Source organism: Brachycentrus maculatus, unplaced genomic scaffold (assembly GCF_059751285.1).
Source record: "Brachycentrus maculatus isolate JH-2025_06_01 unplaced genomic scaffold, ASM5975128v1 h1tg000004l, whole genome shotgun sequence".
NCBI classification, from domain to species: Eukaryota; Metazoa; Arthropoda; class Insecta; order Trichoptera; family Brachycentridae; genus Brachycentrus; species Brachycentrus maculatus.
In genome coordinates, this window is record NW_028280759.1 from 2,218,508 (window position 1) to 2,240,941 (window position 22,434).

At 31.7% G+C, this 22,434-nt stretch overlaps 1 protein-coding gene and 4 non-coding genes across 5 annotated transcripts; 2 read left to right on the forward strand and 3 right to left on the reverse strand.

Annotated features, from left to right (window-relative positions):
- The first annotated feature begins 6,329 nt into the window (after nucleotides 1-6,329).
- On the forward strand, nucleotides 6,330-14,093 carry LOC148313924 (uncharacterized). Its single transcript, XM_088276957.1, has 11 exons — nucleotides 6,330-6,486; nucleotides 6,606-6,783; nucleotides 7,257-7,550; nucleotides 8,263-8,582; nucleotides 8,882-9,061; nucleotides 10,107-10,400; nucleotides 11,256-11,370; nucleotides 12,508-12,647; nucleotides 12,734-13,236; nucleotides 13,311-13,506; nucleotides 13,897-14,093. Exons 1-11 carry the CDS (start codon nucleotides 6,429-6,431, stop codon nucleotides 14,076-14,078), a joined length of 2,460 nt encoding a protein of 819 aa, XP_088133083.1. The 5' UTR covers nucleotides 6,330-6,428; the 3' UTR covers nucleotides 14,079-14,093.
- TRNAV-CAC (transfer RNA valine (anticodon CAC)) lies at nucleotides 8,676-8,748 on the reverse strand. Its single transcript has one exon. It is a non-coding gene; the product is annotated as a tRNA-Val (tRNA).
- On the reverse strand, nucleotides 13,779-13,852 carry TRNAT-AGU (transfer RNA threonine (anticodon AGU)). The gene has a single exon. It is a non-coding gene; the product is annotated as a tRNA-Thr (tRNA).
- A 367-nt stretch (nucleotides 14,094-14,460) lies between the features above and the next one.
- On the forward strand, nucleotides 14,461-14,532 carry TRNAW-CCA (transfer RNA tryptophan (anticodon CCA)). Its single transcript has one exon. It is a non-coding gene; the product is annotated as a tRNA-Trp (tRNA).
- Nucleotides 14,533-15,119: 587 nt separating this feature from the next.
- TRNAR-ACG (transfer RNA arginine (anticodon ACG)) lies at nucleotides 15,120-15,192 on the reverse strand. Its single transcript has one exon. It is a non-coding gene; the product is annotated as a tRNA-Arg (tRNA).
- Nucleotides 15,193-22,434: the final 7,242 nt, after the last annotated feature.

The following is a 22,434-nucleotide window of genomic DNA, read 5'->3' on the forward strand; positions in this document are numbered from 1 at the left end:
CTGTGGATATTTGTTTGTAATTTTGTCATAATTTAAAAATATTTCGAAAAGGTGTTTTATTTTTTTCACATAACTTCCTCTTCATAATACACAGATTTTGTGAAGAAAAAAGAATTACTTAAAAGAACGCAATCCCCAGAGAAAGTCAGACATCAATAATTGTACTCCCGGAAAGGTTAATTACTTTGCATCAAGACCTTTGTGTGAAATATTGATGAAGACCCCAAGGGAAAAAATGTTATTTATGTATTAAATTGTAATTTAGTTTATAATGCCATTTGAAAGGCTGTCACAGTTATGTACTGTCAGATGTATTCTAATTAGGAACGAACAAACTTAGCCGCTAAGATATCATAGATGTAAATATGTATTTTAAAAATCCTTATCGGTTCAAAGTTTTACCTATACATTGATATTCCCCATCTTTTTGCTGTTTAAAATATGTGTGTAGAGGAAGGTAGCCATATATCAGGTATTTGCATAATACATATTGGTAACAGACTTTTTCAAATTTAGTGTTCAGTGTGTATAATTTTGCAGCAGAACTCAATATACATAATTCATTGAAACCCTCATCCGCATCCGATGGTGCGTAGGGCACTGCATCATATAAACGCAGTGTTATCTTGATCATTAATACACGAAGGAAAGAAGTATTCTACACTGTAAAAAAGTTATATTCTATGTATAAAAAAGTATTTGGTGAATGGCCACATTCCCTACGGTGGTACCCGATAGTTGATGATTAAAACGATAATTATACTGCCCGACACCCACTAAAGTGAAGTAATAGATATTTGGAAGAGGCAAGCGAAGAGCTCTACAGACAAGCATTTAGTGATATTGAAATAATTTCATTATCATCACTATATGCTTGTCTTAGAGCTCTTTGGTGCCTCTCTCAAATACCTATTACTACACCTTAGTGACTCTCAGGAATAGAATGAAAAAATTCTATGTACTATTTTTCAAATATTGACATTATTTTTTGACATCTCATCAAAGATGATGAAGAATATGGAAGTCTGGGCATTTACGGGGCTGACGACCGTCATAGGCTGGTTTAAGTGATCACTTTACACACGTGTAACATTCACCAATTCTACCCATTATTGACAACCACACCACTCAAATTCTTGGAAGTTCTATATATATATATATGAATCGATTTAGAAACCTTGTTCTTGAATCACTAGAACTTCGCTAGAGACATCTATTGGTGAGATGTAAAGAATAAGACTTATGTAAGACTTCCATATTCTTCTTCATCTTTGATGAGATGTCAAAAAATAATATGAAAATAACTCCTGTAATTAGAGATAATCCAGATTTTGTGAACAAGTATTTGGACACACTCAAAATGTTGTAAATATTCACATTCATACTTTCTATAGACGTAATCTTCTGTGTTTTATAATAATGATTTCTCTAAAGTTTGGATGTACAAGATTAAATTACTGAAAATTATTCACTTGGAAATTTGAAGGGCACCATTTCCTCATTTTTGAGTTGTGGGTTAAATTCCTTCTTTTTGTGTCATGTCAGGTTCCCATGATGTTGACTATTACTTGAGAGTAATTGTCCTTGTCTTGGGCAGCTCTAAACAGCGCCTTGATAGTTCAATTCCTACCAATTGCAAATTAATTGAAAAACTTTTTCAGTTGGTTGCAATGGTTCATACATTCCTTTGCCAACTTTTTTTCTCCTGAAAAATTTGTTTAGTTTTCTGCACCATATTTTTTGTGAGTCACATTATCGACTGTTTTTATTCACTAAATATTTTGTAATTGAACAGTTCAGTTTGACAATCTATTTGGTATTGAATGTTAGTCCACCCTATAAATCTAAAATCTTAAGGTGGAGACTGACCGGAGCATTTCATCGTAACATAACATGTTACGATGCGAGCATTCGTATAGTTAGAATAGCGAGCGGAGCACTCCATTCGTAGTTTCGGATGCTCGCTGATGCTCGCCGCGAGCGATTTTACGACGTTATGTTACAACGAAATGCTCCGGTCAGTCTCCACCTTTGTTGTCAATACAGTGATTCTCAAACTATTAGTTCCTTTTCCCCTTTTTGGAACTAGTACTACTTGGTGTATATTGTGGTGACCTATTAAAAAAAATCACCGGTTACATAAAAAAAACTTCATTATGGGTCCAATATCTCTAATTTCACTGTCAGTTGGAAGATTTCTTATTTATTGCTACCATTTTCTTATTCCTTACTTAGTTTTGTCCCCCTCCCTCCTTCTTCTGAAGTCGGCAAGGCACCAGCAACCAAAAGGGTTGTGTCATCCAATTTGGAAAGAACCGGTCTAAATTACATTCCCAGTGATACATATATGTTATAAAACTATTTATCTGAAAAGACTGCTTACTTTACATTCAATCTATGCGTTAAGAAATACAGATTTCATTTTTATTAGTTGGCAATAAGAATTGCGCAAGACTAAAGGGGTCAAGGTAAATAATAAATATGTTTATGTTTTTTGTTTATATTTCTTGGTCACATGACATAATTTTAATACTTTTTTGGCTTAATCTTGCACTTGCAATCCATGGCATCCCTACATCTTCAACTGTTACGGTCCTTACAACAGTCTGTTGATGTGTGATTAACTAATATTCTCGGGTTAATTATTGCGCAATCGCGTTACTAAATGAAGGTTAATAGATTTCAGCAAGGATACCTGTTAAAATATTTTAACGATAAAGTCTGCAATATATCAATGTTTTCTTCGTTAAAACAATTGCATTTAAATTGTATCAAGTAATATACGTTTTAAAGAACCATAAAATAATTGAGTATAATAGTTTTACTCTGTTTATTTTTAATTGTGATGCATGGAACTAAATGATGTAAGTTTTATGTTATGCATGCAATATTATAATAATAAGCACAATACAGTCAATCTTTTGTATTTAATACTAATTTGAAATATGTAAGTGTATGTAATGATTTTGTAAAATCAGTTAAAGATATATGTATTTTCGTAATACTTTGAGGTATGAAGTGAAAAAATGGCTTCTGCAAACACTGTTTATTTCAAATTAGTAAAAAGAAAATGCGATCTGTAATTTCATTATCGGATATGTGAGTAAAATTCTGAGGTTGCATTCCGTTATCGTTATATTTCTTTTAATATAATTAAACCTTTACATAACAATGTTTTTTTTTAAATCCTCCAGTCCAACAATTTTTAATTGAAATTCAAATTATTAATCAAATTGGCATTGGATTTGTAACCTTTTTTCTCTATCCTTTTTGTATTAGTGTAAATCAAAACATGTATGATTCTACACAATTCATTTATTTTTATACCTGTTTTATCTTGCAAGGACATAATCAAACTGTATAAAGAAACCAAACCATATTTGAATTTAATTTTATAATGCTAGAATCTGTTATTACAATATTTTTCAATATTTCGATATTTTGCAAGCGGATTTTTTCTAAGTAGATTAAATATTCTACTGTACAATATTGTTATTAAATATTGGCTGTGATGCAAATTATACCATTACATTTTATGTTCTTGGTCAGTCAGAAACTAGAAGATTTTCTAGAACTGTTTTCAATTAGAAGTATTTAATAAAATGTGTTCAACTTTTTTTGTGAATTGTGAGACTTTTACTGCCCATGAGATCTGTGTAAAATTATTATTTGCCATGTATTTTGATAATTATTTGTATATTAACTATTATTGTTTATTGTTTAACAGATGATTTGCATTATTTTCTGCCAGATTTGCAACAAAAACACGATTTTGAATCTGAGATTCATTTAAATGATGATTGAACCTTAATATAGTGGAAGCTATCAGCTACTTCACAAAGTCAACAAAAAAGCGTCCTTTTATAAGATGTAAATTTACAGCCTTTGAATTTGTTAGTAAACAATAGAGAATATTTTATTTTATTTTATTTTTATTTTATTTTATTGGAAGGAAGAACAACAGTTACAATATATGATACATACAGAATACAAAAAATAAAATCATGAGTACCAATTATAGTTCTTCACAACTATACATAAGAGAGGTCAATATAAAGGAAGAGACACGAGACAAGGATGGGATAAAGTGAAAAGGAGATGGCAGTGATAGGAAAAGAAGAAAAGGAAAGGACAGGGAATAGAATTACTTTTTTAGGTTTATAAGATTTCGAACAATTTAGCTTTAAATTTTGAAAGATTGGAGTAGAACATATCAAGGTGGGTACAACATTCATTAAATTTCCCACAACTTCGATAAATAAAGGAATTTTTTGAATAGTTCTTTGTTGGTGCTGGATTATAAAAGGTATGACTATGTCTATTGATTCTAATTGGACAGTGAAAAGGTATCTGCTCAAGAAGATAGGGGCTCTCAGTCATATTATTTATAACTTTATACAAAAAACATAAATCTGATATATTCCTACGTATATGCATGTGACGTATATGCATGGGGCTCTCAGTCATATTATTTATAACTTTATACAAAAAACATAAATCTGATATATTCCTACGTATATGCATGTGACCATACAATTGCTTTATAAAAGTTTCTGGCAACAAAAAAAATAATTCATTTGTGCATACCGAATAGACAAAAAGTGTATGATCATTTATGAAGAAGGCCAAAGAAGACATGGCATGGTCAAGTACTTCAAACCTTAAATGTGGCAGGTTAGATGACAAAGCATGGGGTGCATTAATGAAGAGATATACAGATGTGAGATAACCGATGCAACTCTGCTTAGACAGAGAAGTTTGGTAATCTATCCTCCGCCACCACTTATGAAAAGTAACATAATGGTTAGTTAGTTGGTAATAAAACTATCTTCTTAAAAATTATAAATCTGGCACAAACTAATTCAATCATTTGATTACCTGTAGCTTGAAACTCAAAATTGTATAATTTTAACAATTTAACTTGAAGGAAAACAATGTTATGAACTTATATTTTAATTTTATTATAAATATATCCGTATCATTTATTTAGAGTACTACAATAAAATGTTTAATTGTACTTTATGGATAGAATGGTGTTATTGCATGTATCAAAACATGAAAAGCTGTTGCAGACAAGCTAACAAGGTTTTCAATTGTAAAGACAATTGGCTTTTTTATGTTAGAAGTGTAAAACTAAGTAGCATAAATGAATGCCATTCGAATAACACTCCGTTATGTAATAGCTGGTTAACCCCTGAATATAATAGAATTATATATGGTATTATATATGCAAATACATCGAAGAGACGCGCAGAGTGGATGGGTCATATGCTGCAACATGAAGATCTCATGCTCAGTTTACTGGAGAGAATGATTGAGGCATCAATTGGGAGAGGGCATACTCACCGGGAGTATTTGGACCAAATATGCCACGACATCCCTTCGCCAAATATGCCCGTGTCGTGGCAGATCCCTCCAGATCCCTCCACCTCCTACACAGGGCTGAAAATGATTGCTGAAGACCGAGGGCAGTGAAGGAAGAGATACGAGGCTTTGCTGCAAACCAACACCCAGAATTTTTTAAGAAAAAATTTACAATATGCCGCAAAAATACAATCATGATCCTATATTTAAATGGAGATTTATATTCGCTATTTAAGTCTTCAGAAAATAGACTACTTGTAAATGTATTCTTTATGTACATAGTGTGTATTACATATCTAAGTTAGGATAGTATTTTTTTCTAATTGCATCTTATTTTCAAATAAATGAAAATATAATTTTATTATTTATCATTAAAAAAAAATTTTGTTTATACAATAATAAACCAAGAAAATTGTTTAAATCATGTTTAATGAAATTTCCTCTACCGTTATTTTATTTATGCACCCTTAACTTCATATAAATAAGTATAATATTAATTAGTTAATGTAAATGTCACTATTTTTATTTTATTTCACCATTTTTACCTGTTATTGTAGTTAATTACTGTAATTTAATTGACTTTTAAACAATTGTGTATCATTTTTTGTAATAAAAAAGTCAAATAACCTTTAAGATGAGATGTTTTATTAGATCATTACCACACTCACAGTTAAAAAAATATTGTTATTCAGTACTAGATAGAAGTAGTATAGAATAGTGATGTTTTCATATCAAGCACCTGCCTATGTTCCAGAAACACATTGAATTGAATTTCCCATCACACAGTAAAATAAGCATATTTTCATAGCTCACTGATTTTTACATTTTTTCTTCTTCATGTTTACAAACAAACGGTACAATGGTATGAGACATTATGACAATCTGATAAAAGGCCAAGCCTTTTATGAAATTCTCATTTTCTTATCTAATCTATGGATTTCGTTATTGACACAGAATGTTCCTGTGTTACTTAGAATGTTGGTCATTTCACTCTTTTAACCTATGAATTCAACTCCAAAACTTTTTTGGTTTTAAAATACAATGTAAATAATAATGATGACAAGATGTATTTTAAATTCGTTTTTTCGGTAGTGCTTTTGGTTATTTTAACCGACATAAAAGGTAGGAATCAGTAATAATACTTCTGTGCTTTCTGTCAAAACATTGTATTACATAGTCATGTTTTTTTAAACACAGAATTGCATTAAAATTATTGAATTTTTCATACCCCTTTTTCACAGGCTGTTTAGGTCATACGTCCAGATCAATTCCTCATTATTTAGGAAACTGTTATACAAATGGTGGCACTGAAGTGAACGCACCACATAATATTCAACTACTGGTTGAACTAATCAGCAAAATAGAAAAGGCTAACACAAATTTAAATTTGCGGATAATAAGTTCATCACTATTGCACAGGTATAACTAAATCGCATTTTGTCAATACCGCTTTTAAAATTATAAATAAGTTATTTTTCTGTGCTTTTTGGTAAAACTATGCTATGTACCACATCTGATGTACCATATGTACCACAAGTGGTTACCACATCTGACCATATTCACTTCCCAGCGGAGCCAACAAAGATATATGTGTTATTGGTGCATTAGATTAAAAAAACATAATCCACCGTAAGCTCAAAAATTTAACAGATATAGGGCTCAGGATGGACCAGAGTGATCCAAAACACAGCTCTAATTTGAGATTACGCAAACATAACTCAAAGATTAGATCTAAAAGGTCTTTATTATGAGTAAATGGATTTTAAAATTCCGATTTGATCAGATCAGTTTTGATTTGTTAAATTCCACCTTGGTTTGTTAAGTGTTCTATTTCATGCCATTGATATATTTTTTTTTTTCATCTTAAGTTGCATGTTTTATATCTTTTGTAGTTTGCGACTAGATGGTATTGAAAGATCTCCAGATGTTAAAGAAACTGAAAATGTGTTTCCATTTCGAGCTAAAGCCTTCCAGTTTGTCAAATTTAGTTTTCTTCTCGATCTCTTGATACCCGGTACTAAACTGGAAAACATAAGAGATGGTTTATCAGAATCAGAGCTGTGCACACTGCATATGTTAATTTCAACCACAGTGGATCCGTGGCAGAGAGGTGACGAGGAAAAAATATGTCCTTTAGTTATGGGTGAAGCTTCTCCATCAGATTCAAATGTGTATCAGTTTATTCCGTAAGTAAAACAATTTTTATGCTTTGAATGATTTTTTGTGCTTCTGATTTTACTTATTGATATTATAATAACTGGTTGAATTTGAAAATCATAATTTTTTATGGATCATCGAGATGTGATAATAAATTGTATAAATGAGCAAATTTACGGTTATTAAATGTTGCAATTCATTTTGAGCAATTTTTTTAAAACTCTAAATCTACATTTTTTTAAAATTAAAATAAATTCGAATGGATCATATACCAAAATATTTAATAAAATACTTCAGAGCTTAGTGGGGCTGGAACATCAAGTCTTTTTACGAGTTATGTATACTTAATAGTCCGCTGGTTTTCAGTTTTTTTCAAATCAATCTAGCGATTATAATAAGTTTTTTTCAGTACTTTGAGATTGAAAACAAATCTACATCAATTACTGTCTTGTTTTTCAAATTCCTAGACAAATAACCTAAGTTTTTTTCTGTTGACATTTTTTTTTTAAAATTTCATTTTACCAATGTTGATCAAAATTTTGACGTTTCCATCCATTTCCATTGGTAAATCGATTGAAAATAATCGAAATATTTTATGTTGTAATCGAACGATATTTGCCTCAAAAAAATTTCGTTTTTATATAGTCGATATACCATCTATTTCTATTGTAACATTTTATTAATAAGCATTTTTTAATAAAAATTATAATTTGCGCTATATTGTTTGAATTTTTGTTTTAGATTTATCAAACCAGAAATTAATAGAACGAGAGTACCGCCATCTGTGAGCCGTTGTCCAATTGAAAAAGGCATCGTGCAAACTTTATGGGGAAACATTTCGCCGGGAACATTAATTGCCGCTATTTCTGCGGCACTAGAACCGCAAAATGTAAAAGTCAAAGACGTTTTGATGTTGGAAACAGAATTTGATTATGAAAAACCTGAAATTTACACACACTACAGTACTGAAGAAATCGAAACTTTTAACACAAAACTAATAAGTGACGCATTATCCTCGTCCAATAATGAAATATCAAATATTTTTGCTGCGACACTAGCAGGTACGTTTTTTTTTTTTAAATATTTGTACATACAATATACATATATTCAAATAAAAATAAATAATTAAAAAATACAAAACAAAAAAACGCCACTGTTTCCGCCCGGGATCGAACCGGGGGCCTTGTGCGTGTGAAGCACACGTGATAACCGCTACACTACGGAAACGTTATGATATCTGGTCAAATAATTGTATTTCAATATGTATGTTTTTAAGGATCAAGAAATCTAAATCCATTGATATTTTTTATTTATTTTATTTTATACACATTACATATTTTTCTTGAAAAATATATTGTAGGTGATATTGCTGAGTTAGGTATTCGACAAGGTATATCAGCTAAATCTAACCCTGATGAATATAGATTTAATTCAGCTGGTAAATGGAATGATACCCTTATTCCAAGGCATTTTTACATTTTGAAATCAAAATCCAGAGAGTGGGAAATAACGGATGCTGAAATTTTAGCTGGCATAGATGGTAAGATTTTATTCAAGTATTCTCTAATAGGTACAGTATATGAATGAACCAATTTAGTATTTCTTCTACTATTCCTTAAGGCAGTGTTCTGCAAACCTTTTCTGTTCAAGGTACACCTGCCAAATAAAGAAATTTCAGAGGTACACCAAAGAAAAGAAAAACAAGCTTATTAAATATTGATTTATTATCAAAATATTATGCGAAAACATATAATAATCATAAAAAAGTTTATTTAATATCTTCACAAAACTAGTCTTTTTTCCGCGGCACACCAACTAATCACCACGGTACACCAGTGTGCCGCGGCACACACTTTGCGGAATACTACCTTAAGGGATACAAATTAAAAGTATCCAACTTACACAGCTTGTATGAGTGTAGGTATGCAACACCGAGTTCCCTACACATTGCTGCTATTATGTTTATCCTACCTTTTTCCTACATTCCTAGTAATTTACTCTAGTAATGTCCTTCACCCTGAGTTACTTCACTTACATCATTTGTATCTCAATATATATATTCCAATCTTATAGCTAAGTATCTGGAGTGTGGGACTGATTACCTTCTCAATATGTAATTGAAAAGATGTTCCTACTATGTATTATAAACTAGATTCACCATGTCATTGATCATCAAAATACAAGGTGAAAAGGGTTCTTTTTATATTCAAGGGGCCAACTTTTATATATATTATTTATATCTTCTTCCCTTTAAGTGCCAGGAGGTAATAATAAACATTCTCAGCAGGCCATAACATTTATGAAGAGTATAATAACCTTTATTTTTTTTTGTTTGTTTACATATTTAAAGGAAATTATGGAGACTTACCAAATATGTTTACTGTATAATGTTAATTCTGTATACATGTGTTCTATATTTTTGATAATTTAAACAAGTACTTGAAATAGGTTAACATCAAGCACAAAGATGAGCACGTTTCCACGCTAATTATGTAGGGCTGACCTAGCGAGCCCGGTATTGGAGAGCGTTTAAACACGCTTAAGGCAGAGAACCGGTTAATGTTATATGTAATTTACATTTACAGGAATAATAATTGCAAGTCATATAAACGAATGGACTGCAATGCTTGACAAGATTCGTTTATCACAGATTATAGAAATGTACTATTCCAGTTACGGAATACCTATGAATCATGGTATTCGAGCTTGCAATAGAAAGCAAAATATAGTAAAACTATTAAAGGATTCTAACGATATCTATTTGCAAACATTGAATATGATGAAGGCTTTATGGCTCAGTTTAAGCCCCGTTTTAGCGCCAGCTGAAGAAATAGAAAAAATTTCAAATTCAGCTGTAAAGGCATTTGAAAATTATTGGCGTAAGTACAACCTTAATATTTGTTATCATGATCTCTTGCGATGACCGTTTGATTATCAGGAATACTCTTTATAAGTCCATTATTGGACAGAGGCATGCGGCTTTGGGAATGCCTAAGGTCCTCAGGACGCACACAGAATTGTAATGAGGTTTTTATAACTATGCATTCAATATGGTAATGCTCATTGATTATTTTTCAAATAATTAATCAAACGCCCCACCAGGGTATGTAAATATCAACAAACAATTCCCTTTTCGCAACTTCATCACATATACCAAAACATTTTTTTACAAATCTCTATTTTTGTGTGATGTTATGTGATAATATGTATTTTGAGTATGTTCAAATCATTATATACAAATATTGGATACAAGCATTATCGACAAAATTTAAAAAAAAGGTGTGTTACGGTGGTTCGGGCATGTGAATCGAACGAGTGAAGAAAGAAAGGTAAAACAAATTTATGGGATGAATTTAAAAGGAGCAAAGGAAGACCTAAAAAACTTGGAACGATCAGGTATGTCAAATACTTGAAAGTGGTCAGGTTAAGAGTCGAAATAATCGGCAGGTACGTATGAGGAGATGCATGAACGTGGAAGAGGTGAAGAATGTTTGCAAAGACAGACTGGTGTGTCATTCTATTGTCTCTGTCTAGCCCTGCGTGAAGCGACGTGACGGTTAGAAGTTACATAGGCATTTGTGTGACATTCTATGTCCATTTTTGATGCACTGAAGCAATTCATTTATAGACTTTACTTTGCCACTGACCCAACATGATGGTTTCTAATTTTTCATATTACATTCTCAATCCAAAAACATTTTTGTATCATTAAATTTTTTTAATTTTTGGGATAGCAAAATTACTTGACAAACTGCCCGGTTGTGATGTAAAAGGAGATACTTGCCCAATGGATGTTATTATTGCAACTGATGGAAGTTGGACCAAATATCAAACAGAAGAATTGGTAACGTAAGTCTCCTCTTAAATACAATATCCTTCTTCTTCTTCTGCTTGGTGTAGGCCTTTTTTTAAGAGGGATTAATTAGCCTCCTGCGATGTCGATTCCCAGCCGTCAATCCATCTCTTTGGTGGTGTGCCTGGTGAATCTGGATTGTTCCATTCTCCTCACATATGCATACCATTGTCTCCTTTGTTGCCTACCCTACCCAACGATATCTTTGATTTCACATATTTCACTTATTATGGTGTTTCTTATTCCGTCTCGTAGACTGTTGCTAGATATGCTTCTTAGAGTCTTCATTTCTGACATAATACAATATTATATATATAATTAAACAACAACTTACTATATACAGCTGGTCAAATAAAATTAATGCGGAAAAAACAATGAGTTATTTTATTATATAAAATGCAGTTCTACCAAGAAATGTCAGTACAAAACTTAAACTTAATAATAAAAATAAATATGTATTTATTTTTATTTAAATATTTTTTACTGGTTCTAATAAATTCTTCGATGTGTTATTTAATTCACATAGACAAATTTAAATTTACTTGTATTCGGTAAAATATTAATACAAACAGTAATAATAAGTAATCAAAAACATTTTCCTTCTCACAATGCGGAATAAAACCATTTAAAAAATGCAAAAGTTTTCAGAAATAAAATAACATTATAAAATTAAGACAATCAATTTGGAAATTTGAAAATGGTTGGAAATGAAAGTAAAGGAAAGTAAAAAATTCTTTACTTAGAAGATAACACTTTTAACCCTTAGCACTCCTTAATTTCTCAATTATAATTTTTGAATACTATTTTGTAAATCATTTCAGTAATTGATTTAGAAAATAAATTGTAAGAAGTGTGTGGCATTAGTTCTGTATTAGAATGTTGTAGAGTGTGATAATTTCTTTATTCATATTATTTTGGAAATTGCTTCATATAAAGTAGAGCCAATGTTGACATCAGAGTTGGCGTAATAAATACAATGTCAAGCCACACTCGACATAGGAGTGACAAGGGTTAATACTGCTATCATAAGGTTTTATCGACCTGAATGTTTTTGTCGCTATATTTATTAGATGTAGATATTCCATGTAGACAAATCTTAACTCTTAATACATGTGTTGTTAATAATTTAACAGAGTTTTAACTGAAACACTAGATGTTTCAAGGCATGGCAGTTCTTTAGGACTAATTCATGGGACCACAGCTGAATGGATAGCATCGCCATCTCACAATGTTCTCCAAATATTTAACAACATGGCTAACTTCACTGGTGAATGTATGTAAATATGTTTCTTTCTGGTAATATTATATTATCCTCCTGTGTAAATTTTAAATTTTGCTTTTCATTTTTTTAATCAATAGGGCCAAGTCGTCTAAATTTTCCAGGAGTTCTTACATCACTTATTTCATATCTTCAAAACAAAACAGATCTTGATACAGAATCATTACATGTGGCGGGATTACCAAACGTAATCCTTATTGCCGCTCCGACAACTAAATGGTCTCAAGCGGACTTGGATAAATCTGTAAAAATCATGGCAGGACTTCGAATGACTTTTACTGATGTGTATTTCCTATATCTGACACCAGACAGCGGTGGTTTCAAAACATTATCTTTAGACCCTCGTAAACATTCTGACATGCTAATTGAAACATCAAATATTAATGTCAGTGAAGTCGCAGAAACGATAAGACTGAATTTTATAGCAAAAACTATACCAAAAAGACTTATTTCGCCACCGTGCCAATTTGAAAAGTACACTGGTGTACGAATGCAATATGAAGACTTCATAAATGTAGGACAAAAAGTGATCTTCAGAATACATCCAATGTATTTATTATATGTGCCTATCGTTAAAGTGCAGGTAAGATATTTTTACAATATTTTAAAGAAATACTCTGACCCATTTTTTTTTTATTCAATGGACATTTTTTTTAGTTTCAAGGAACTGATCAAGGAGAAATTTCAGTTTGTTTATCCAGAAAATATACAGAAGAAGCAGCAATGTCTTGCAAACTAGTCACTGGGCAATATGATGCTAATTTTGAAATTAAGCATCCATGTAATGTTGACGCTTTTTGTGACCCAATTTATTTCATTGTGAGAGCAAGAAACACTTTTATCAAATGTGCAGGTAATACCAGTATATTTTTCATTTTATATTTTTCTCTACTTAATGCATTTTATATTATAATCATAAAAAAAAGCCAGCAAGATTATGCTATAAAATAGTATTTATAGAAAAAAAAAGAAAAAAAAAGAATATTATTTTTAACTACAACAAAATTATATTGCATTATATTTCTCATCATACCGATTTCATAAAATGTATTTGTAAAATTCATTTGTGTCAATGTAAAAAATAGGATAAAAAATTCATTTGCCGACCTCGAGTAGTCGAGTCGCAGGCCCCGGGGAGATTCGAACTCCCGATCTCCTGTTTACTAGACAGGCGCTTTAACCAACTAAGCCACGGCGCCGTTGCGGACGGCACCCGAATAACATAAAATGTATTCTTTTACAGATAATGATTGTCGATATCCTGACCAAATTCGTTTTTATGTCCGACATGAAGGAATGCATTGCAGAAAGTCAAATAATCAAACAGGAAATTCAGGAAATGATGCTAAATCACGTCAAAATGCAGGTTATTTTGCGACAATAATGCACATTTTTATTTTTGTTTGGAAATATTTTGAAAAATAAAAATATTTTATAAAATATTGTGTCATTTCATCTATTCTGAAAAATAATGAATTTGTATGGAAGGTTTTTGCAATATTTTTAAACTCTTAAATGTTTCAACGTGAAAACCTAACCTAGCACCACCAACGACCAATCACTGAAACATTTCCACAATAAACTTCACAAGATACAAACTACAGTGCGATCGATACGGCTTGAACCTAATGCCAAGTCAAAAGGTTAGGAAGGATCAAGAGGTAAAGTCGATTGGGTAAAAATTTAAGCGCGACATGAATTCAAAGCTCTCTACGCGCATCTAGCGAATTTCGTCTGAACTTATTTAGAAATCAGAGTTGATATAATATTACGATTAATATTTACTATTTTTACCTATGATGCCGTCGACTCCGTGGCGCAACGGTAGCGCGTCTGACTCCAGATCAGAAGGTTGCGTGTTCAAATCACGTCGGGGTCATATTTATTTTGTGTCAATTTTTTTTTTAAATTATCAATTAATTTGTGATATCAAATTCAGAAAATATATTTAAACAACGCATCAAACAATTTATTTTAATGTTTGTACACTACTATTATTATATAGATTATCATATAGATTATTTGCGTTTTATTTCATTACACACTAGTTTCGAAAACTACAGTTATTCTCATCAGCAGGTGATTACAGAAATTGATTACATATTACGTTTTTTAAACTAGTCGTGTGTAATGAAAAAAACTCAATTGTACTGTAAACAATGTTCAAGTGTTTTTTAATCATTTGTACACTTCTACTAGGTTTTTCACAATTGATGCACCTTGAATATCGCCCTTGATGTATTATTTTACAAAAATGATGCTATATAAATTAACTAAAATTATTTAAGTATATCATTATTACCTCTATTAATAAATAAAATATAAAACCGTGATTCCGATATGCATTTTAGTGTGAAGTCAGTATTAGACGCAGATCAAAAGTGGAAAACCCAATCATTTTTGATTCAACAAAAAATACAGACAAAATAAAAAATAATTTTAAAAAATTCGACAAAAAGACTTCTTCGACCCTGCCAGGATTCGAACCTGGAATCTTCTGATCCGTAGTCAGACGCGTTATCCGTTGCGCCACAGGGCCGCGTGGCATCCGCGTCAATTTAATCTATTAAATGTTTAACATACTCTTAAGCAGATAAAAATTATTTTTTCATCTATTACTTTCTCTTACACTAATTTATATTATATATTATTTGATAATTTGAGATAGATAGAGCACTTTACTACTTTTTATACGATTTATTGAAATATATATTTTTTACAATACATACATGGTAAAATAATAGTAAAAAGCCTATACTATGAATTCATAGATGGTAATAATGGTAAAAGGAAATAATTATTTTATTCATTGTAAAAAAAATGTTTATGTTCGAAAAACGATGACAAACCCATTATTTCACAATTTAATAGATTTTTTTTATAAGAATAAAAACATTTGGTACGTATAAGGAAATAATAATGTAATATTCCTTAATTAGTTCAAAATGATAAATTCCAACAATAATTTATATCTGTACTCACCTCTACAATACTTAGTGAATTTTCTATAGTGTAACTACTATTCTAATTTGTTGATTCGTGATTAAGTCATATGACTTTATTTTATAAGATCACCCATTAAGACGACCAAACGCGACGGAATTCGATGCATACCACATATATTTTCTTAGTCATTCTCTCGTTATCCATTCGCTCCACATGTCCATACCACCTTAAAGAACTATTCTTATTTTTTTAAGTATCCCTTGTTCAGCCTTATATTCCTTTCACAAAGTAGACAACTACATATATTACACATAATTTGATTTTGCTATTTTAAAAGTTAGACAATGGATCATTTTCGAACGGGAGGAATATCTAATTTTATATACTCAACCTATAAAGGATTGTATTCAACTCACTTTGTATTATTTGTTAAACAGCCGATATAATCAATATTTTCATTCATCATTTTCTTTTGCAAAATTCGCCTTTGTAAAAACGTTGTTTTTGTAAGTTGGCAACGAATGACGTCACAGAAACGAATCCACACTACTGCTATTACAACGCCATAAAGCAGATACATAAAGGGATACGCCCCATAACACAGCCGATGACGTATAACGGTGTCCGTTTTTCGATTATTTAAATATCTAAACTTTAAACCTTTATATCTTCCTTAATTATCTACAGATTTCAATAAGAATCGTACCGATAGTCTTGTGATTTTTCATATTAATTTATAAGCTATAAAAACACATCATGAGATGTGTTATTATGGCTTACCTATTGCTATTTATTTACTGTTTTACGACTCCTAATAGAGTGATAATCTCTGAAAATATCAAATACGTAAGATTGATACTAAACAATTGTCACAGTAATTGATTACTATTAAGTATAAGGTTTTTACTGTTTTTTTACGCTAACAATCAATCGTCAACCACTTTTACAGAAAAGTATAAATGTCTTATATAATTCCAAAAATAGATTCCCTAAAAATTGGTATTTTAGTCTACATATTCAATGGTAAATGGTAGTTTTTTTATAAAACTAAAATGGCGAACACGCCTTTAACAAACCTGTTATAAAAATTGAATCAAAGATTTAATTTGATAGTAGTTGAATTTAAAAATACAAAAATAAATAAAAAAATCAATTTAAATGTTTGAAAGTTGAAAACATCTGAATGCAAATTCAATGAAATATTATGAAACTGAGCGCCGGCGCCAGAAAGAGACAGACACACGTATCATTTTTTGCATAACAAGTTTAACTAACAACCGGTATCTGGCTATGCGCAATTTCTAACTCATTATCTGCAGGTTAAATTTAACCGATAATCAACGACCGGGCCTAGAACGCGAATGGAAAAAACCCAAACAAACGGTGCTGTCGAATGTTTTTTCTGGAAGCGGAAACGAATGTATGTCACGTTAGTATTGCAATGCACCATGTCCACTTTATCTCAGAAAATATATCTTTTAAATAAAAAAAATGGATATTACAATGTTTTACAGTCCAGTTCAAGTAAAATTTGGAATGGGAGTGAGAGAAATATATTTTCATATCTTTAGTGAAGTTCTAGTGATTCAAGAACAATGTTTCGAAATTGGATGATATATATAGAACTTCCAAGAATTTGAGTAGTGTGGTTGTCAATAATTGGTAGAATTGGTGAATGTTGCACGTGTGAAAGTGATCACTTAAACCAGCCTATGACAGCCATCAGCCCCGTAAATGCCCAGACTTCCTTATTCTTCTTTATCTTTGATGAAATGTCAAGAAATAATAGGAAAAATAATTCCTATAATTGGATATAATCCAGATTTGTGAACAAATATTTGGACACACTCAAAATGTAAATATATTTTCAAGCTTAGAGCAGTGAAGCAGTGAATTCGTAAGACTGACAAAAAAGGTAAAAATATTGGACAGCTCTACGACAGTTGACTTTCGACTGATTCTGTAAAAATTTCTATTGCGATCCCTGTATCTCTTATACCAACCATTACGCAAGTATTCATTTCACCGTTATCGTTAAGGGGATACAACGCAACACAGAATTCATTCAGCGGCCGACCGCCGTAGAGGTTACGCATCTTTCCACGGCCGATTTATTTTAAAGAATGGATATTGGATTTATTTTATTTTGGTTTTTAGAATATGTATAGAAAAAAAATTAACTCCTAACTTTTTAATAACTCTTTTCTTTTCAAAACCATATAATTATTTCTAAGAAAGAAAACTTGTTTTTTCAATACGAAAACGTTGTTTGAAAAAAATCAATTACCTAAAAATGTTACCTGGATTTAGAGAAAATTATGTTGTCTTGACGCTTTGGGTGTTTTAGTAATTATGATTCCAGAATGACCGTTTACTGGGCATGGAAAAGGAAACCTTGTGGAAAGAATTTTAAGGACCATATTCGGTAATACGACTCGCAAAATATTGTACTGTGATACGAGTTGCATACAATCAAAGGTATGGTTGCCGTTTAGTGAGTATTTTGTCTGACATTGAAAATGAAACCGGTGGGATACGTACCAATTTCACGAGAAAATAAACATCGTATTATGTACATATTAAGTGGGTTGATAACAGGCGATTTGATAACAGGCCCTCGTCCCTTGTATGCCATCCTACAATCTACACTATTGCATTGTAGCCTATCGATGCTTATTGCTCATGAAGTTTACATATTTTTAATTACAATTTTTATTAATAAAAATACATACCTACTCGGTTTTATTTTCCTGGATATTAATATCATATATATATTTTCACATGACTTTATAATAATTTATATTGGTCAATAAGAAATTAATCAGCCTCCGTAGTGTAATGGTCAGCACGTTCGTCTACCGTACTGGAGGTCCCCGGCTCGATTCCCAGAGGGGGGGATCAAATAAATAAAAGTGATTTTTTTACTTTAATATTTATTCACGATTGATCGTTAATACATGAAGGAAAGGTGATCAGTCATCCGCTTCAGGTACCTACTAGTCCAGGGTGAATAAATATTAGAGTGAAAAAATCACTTATATTTATTTGACCCCCCTGGGAATCGAACCCGGGACCTGCAGTACGGTAGCCGAGCGTGCTGACCATTACACTACAGAGGCGGTTTGATTTCTTATAGGCCAATATAAATAATTTTAAAGTCATGGAATAATATTTTGCTATTAATATATTTGTTATATTGAGATAACACTGCGTTTATATGATGCAGAGCCCTATGCACCAGTGGGGTGCGGATAAGGGTTTGAAAAAGAAGAATAATAAGTATTTGAATGAATGTTTCTTATGAGATAAAACATAAAATTTTTGAAAAATTTAATTTATTTGCAAGTCGTTTGACGCCAGCAGTGCTTTTTTTTAGCAAGGTAGGTAAACCAAAGTATAACTACACACTGAACGATAGCGATGACAGTAATTGAGCACTTTTCTTTTCGGGGAAATTCAGAGGAATCTGTCTTAATTAAAATGCAATTTGTATATCATATTTTTATTGACAAATCCACTGGATTTGTTTCCTGGTGATACTATGTGCACTATGTGGTTGTAATTACTACACTTTTAATTATACGTACGTATTATACTTGCATGTAGTCAGATTTTAATGGAGGAAAAATCCTTAAAAAATCTTAAAAACTGTGCTTCATGTTTCCAGAAGAACCACAATAAATTAACGCGGTGTTTACTCAATCATTGATCACAATTGAAAACGATATTGGAAATACGAGTGGAAAATATACGAAGAATACGGATATTTACTAAAATATTTTAAAAAATAACTCATATAATTGATGAGACTTTAAAACAGGTCAACAAAACGGCTGCGATATGGAGGAGGAAAAATCTGAAAGAATAGTCAATGAATATTAAGAGCAAAGTAAAAATATACAAGACGCGTGTAAGACCGTCGAGAAAACACAGCGAGAACCAAATATCTTCTAAGAACTTCAGAAATGAGGACATTCAGGTGCATAACCTGAAACAAAATAAGGACGGAAGAGACCGTATAAGGAACACGAAAATTGGGAAAATGCGTAGTACGGAGGATATAGTCAGATGGGGAAGACAGCGAAGACGTTTCTGGAATGCCCATGCTAATAAAATGCAAAAAACACAGCAATTCGGGTCAGTGAATTGCTCTTCAAGAAAACCCAGACGGAAGAAAATAACCTGGAAGACTTCTAAGCGAAGGCGTAACAGCTGGCAGTCCACATAACGGGAACAGAGAGATCCTTGGATCTAAAAGGAAGAATATATTTTTTAAAATATATAATGGCGTTGCGTTGCATAATATTACTTAATTATAAAAAAAACTCCTCATCTTTCCAAATTGTTGCAGCCTCTATAAACAATATATCCTATATTTCAGTATATATATTCCCCCTAACATCCCATTTGATCTGTCTGGCTGGAATTATACAGTAAAATTGTTGCCCAAATCATATTTCATACTAGGTGATTTTAACGCACATTCTCTCAGCTGGGGGAGTGCGTATGACCGCCTTGGTAGGAACATCTTTAGTTTCGTGGATGATAACGATGTATGTATCCTTAACAAAGAAGAAGAATAAGAGCTTATATAAATAAGTACTTATGGCTACCATACTACCTAAGTGGGTAACATTGATTTTAGTAACGTCATCTTAAGGAAAATCAAAGTTTAAATATTTAATATGTAGATATTATAGATTTAGTATACAGAGTAAATGGTTAATATATGCAATGCTTACATAGTTGTTGTGTTTATGTTTTCACGTGATTCGTTTAACCCGTGACAAGATCAACCAACCTTCACACTTTTATTTATTTTACTGTGACCTTAAGGGTGCCTGTCCACGCTTGTAGTGGTGTTTATATAGATGAATTAATTTGTCCGTAAAACCATGACATACAAATGAGAAATTTAACTTAAATTTTTGTTTTACAAAAATGTTAGTAATATCAGTCACCGAGATTTTTTGTCTACCGGTTTTGAGACGTACCATCAAACATATTCTAATCCTTTATTCATGAATCTGGAACATAGAACCCTCACCCTGCCTTCATTTATATGATTTACCCGATCGTGATTAATCACGATCAAGTTAACACCGCGTTGACTCGATGAAGTGCCGTATGCACCACTCAAGTGTAGTTAGGTTAGATTTTAACGTTGATTAAAGTATGTCCATGAATTGACAAAGGATTATTAGTATACTGAATGTATATATCAATCGTATTTTTTAGATGTATGGAATTGAAACATGTAGTTAGCAAGAGAAGTATAAAAGTAGACTGAATGCAGTCGAAATACGATTTCTCAGACGAATATGCGGCAAAACGATGTATAACAGATGTTCGAATGGCATGTCGTTATTCCTTCTCGAAAGCAAAGCGCGTATACAACTGTAGCGTCATAGATTTGTACAGCCCAATGGTGTTTATTTGAAATATTTATTTTTTAACCCGTCAAGAGAATTATTCGCATTTTTATTACATATGCAAATATTTTTATTTCATATTTTTCTTATTATTAAAAATGGTTATCGAATTGAGAAAGAGTGGTCTTGAACACAAAAATTCCGACTTCGAATCCACCACACTAACCACGGGACCACAACCCGACACAAATGCGTTCATAACTTTTTTTTCTACATGAAAAGCAACCATTTAATTTAATTTATTGATTTAATTTATATGTCCTGACTTGACCTTTCCTTTGCGTGTCTCTCATTTCGGAAACAACTTAGTATGTTCGGCAGGTCATTGAAATCGTTAACATACCCGCATATAATAACGATTGACAAAAATTTAAAACCGTACAAATTGTGCCTTTACCTTGGAGAATCTTGTAGTGCAAAACAAACATTCTATGGATAACTATGTACGAAAACAACATTAAGGCACAGATACAAAACCAATGGTTTTATGGTGTGAATCAACTTGAATAATCGATCATTTTAAAATATCAATAGCTATCGCTGTTAGGCTTTCATTTGTTTAATTGAATTCAATGCACCATTCTCTTTGTTCCTGGCATTCACTGGCATTTTAATATCTTTATCAATCTTTTGATCCCTAGAAAACTTATTTCCCAACAGAAGCGTGCATTATATATGTATAGGCAGAAAAGCAGTGCCTACCCTGGATTACTTGCTTTCTATATAGAAACTATGCTTTATTAAGAATTCCCTACCTTATCTTACTACTAAGCCCTATTGCCTACCTGATTAAAAAATCTGTGCATGCCACTGCTTCTCAAATATATTTATAGCATCTATTTATTTTAATTTCGTCATACACATAATTACAACATACAATAATCTTCCCTCACTGAGTTTCCAGTGCCGAGGGCACATTTTACAATATTTATTTGTAAAACTAAATGAAAGAAAATTGCTTATGACATGCAATCAAATACATGGCCGAATGATGCATTCATTTAAGATCTACCCACCTCCTTCTACATTCACTCTCTAAGTTGACGTCTTTGATCCAATGCATTAAATTTTATCGCTATTAAAATTCGCAAATCAGATGGTTTCGTAATTATTTATTAGTTCAGTACATAATAACACGTTGAAACGAGGTGAAGATTAAGGCTGAGATCTCGAACTTTCAAATTCAGAACGCGAACGGTCGCGCTAGGGGTAGGACGTGTTTCTGCGCATTTTACTTTTTTAGAATATATATTTTTTTTAAAGAGAAATATTTGTGTTTTTTTTTATTTACACAAATATTTAAATTTCATACTATTTCTGTGAGCCTAAGCGGCTCATTATTAGAAATAGGTATAAAATTACGGTAGTGGGTTCGAACCAAACTCTGAGTCCGCGACGCCAAC

What these genes read in the sequence shown, in the direction of transcription:
- LOC148313924 (XM_088276957.1), top strand. Translation starts at nt 6,429, where the DNA reads ATGTATTTTAAATTCGTTTTTTCGGTAGTGCTTTTGGTTATTTTAACC. An exon ending in TTTTGCTGCGACACTAGCAG is followed by an intron (nt 8,583 to 8,881) that starts GTACGTTTTTTT and finishes AATATATTGTAG; the next exon opens with GTGATATTGCTGAGTTAGGT. An exon ending in GGCATTTGAAAATTATTGGC is followed by an intron (nt 10,401 to 11,255) that starts GTAAGTACAACC and finishes TTTTTGGGATAG; the next exon opens with CAAAATTACTTGACAAACTG.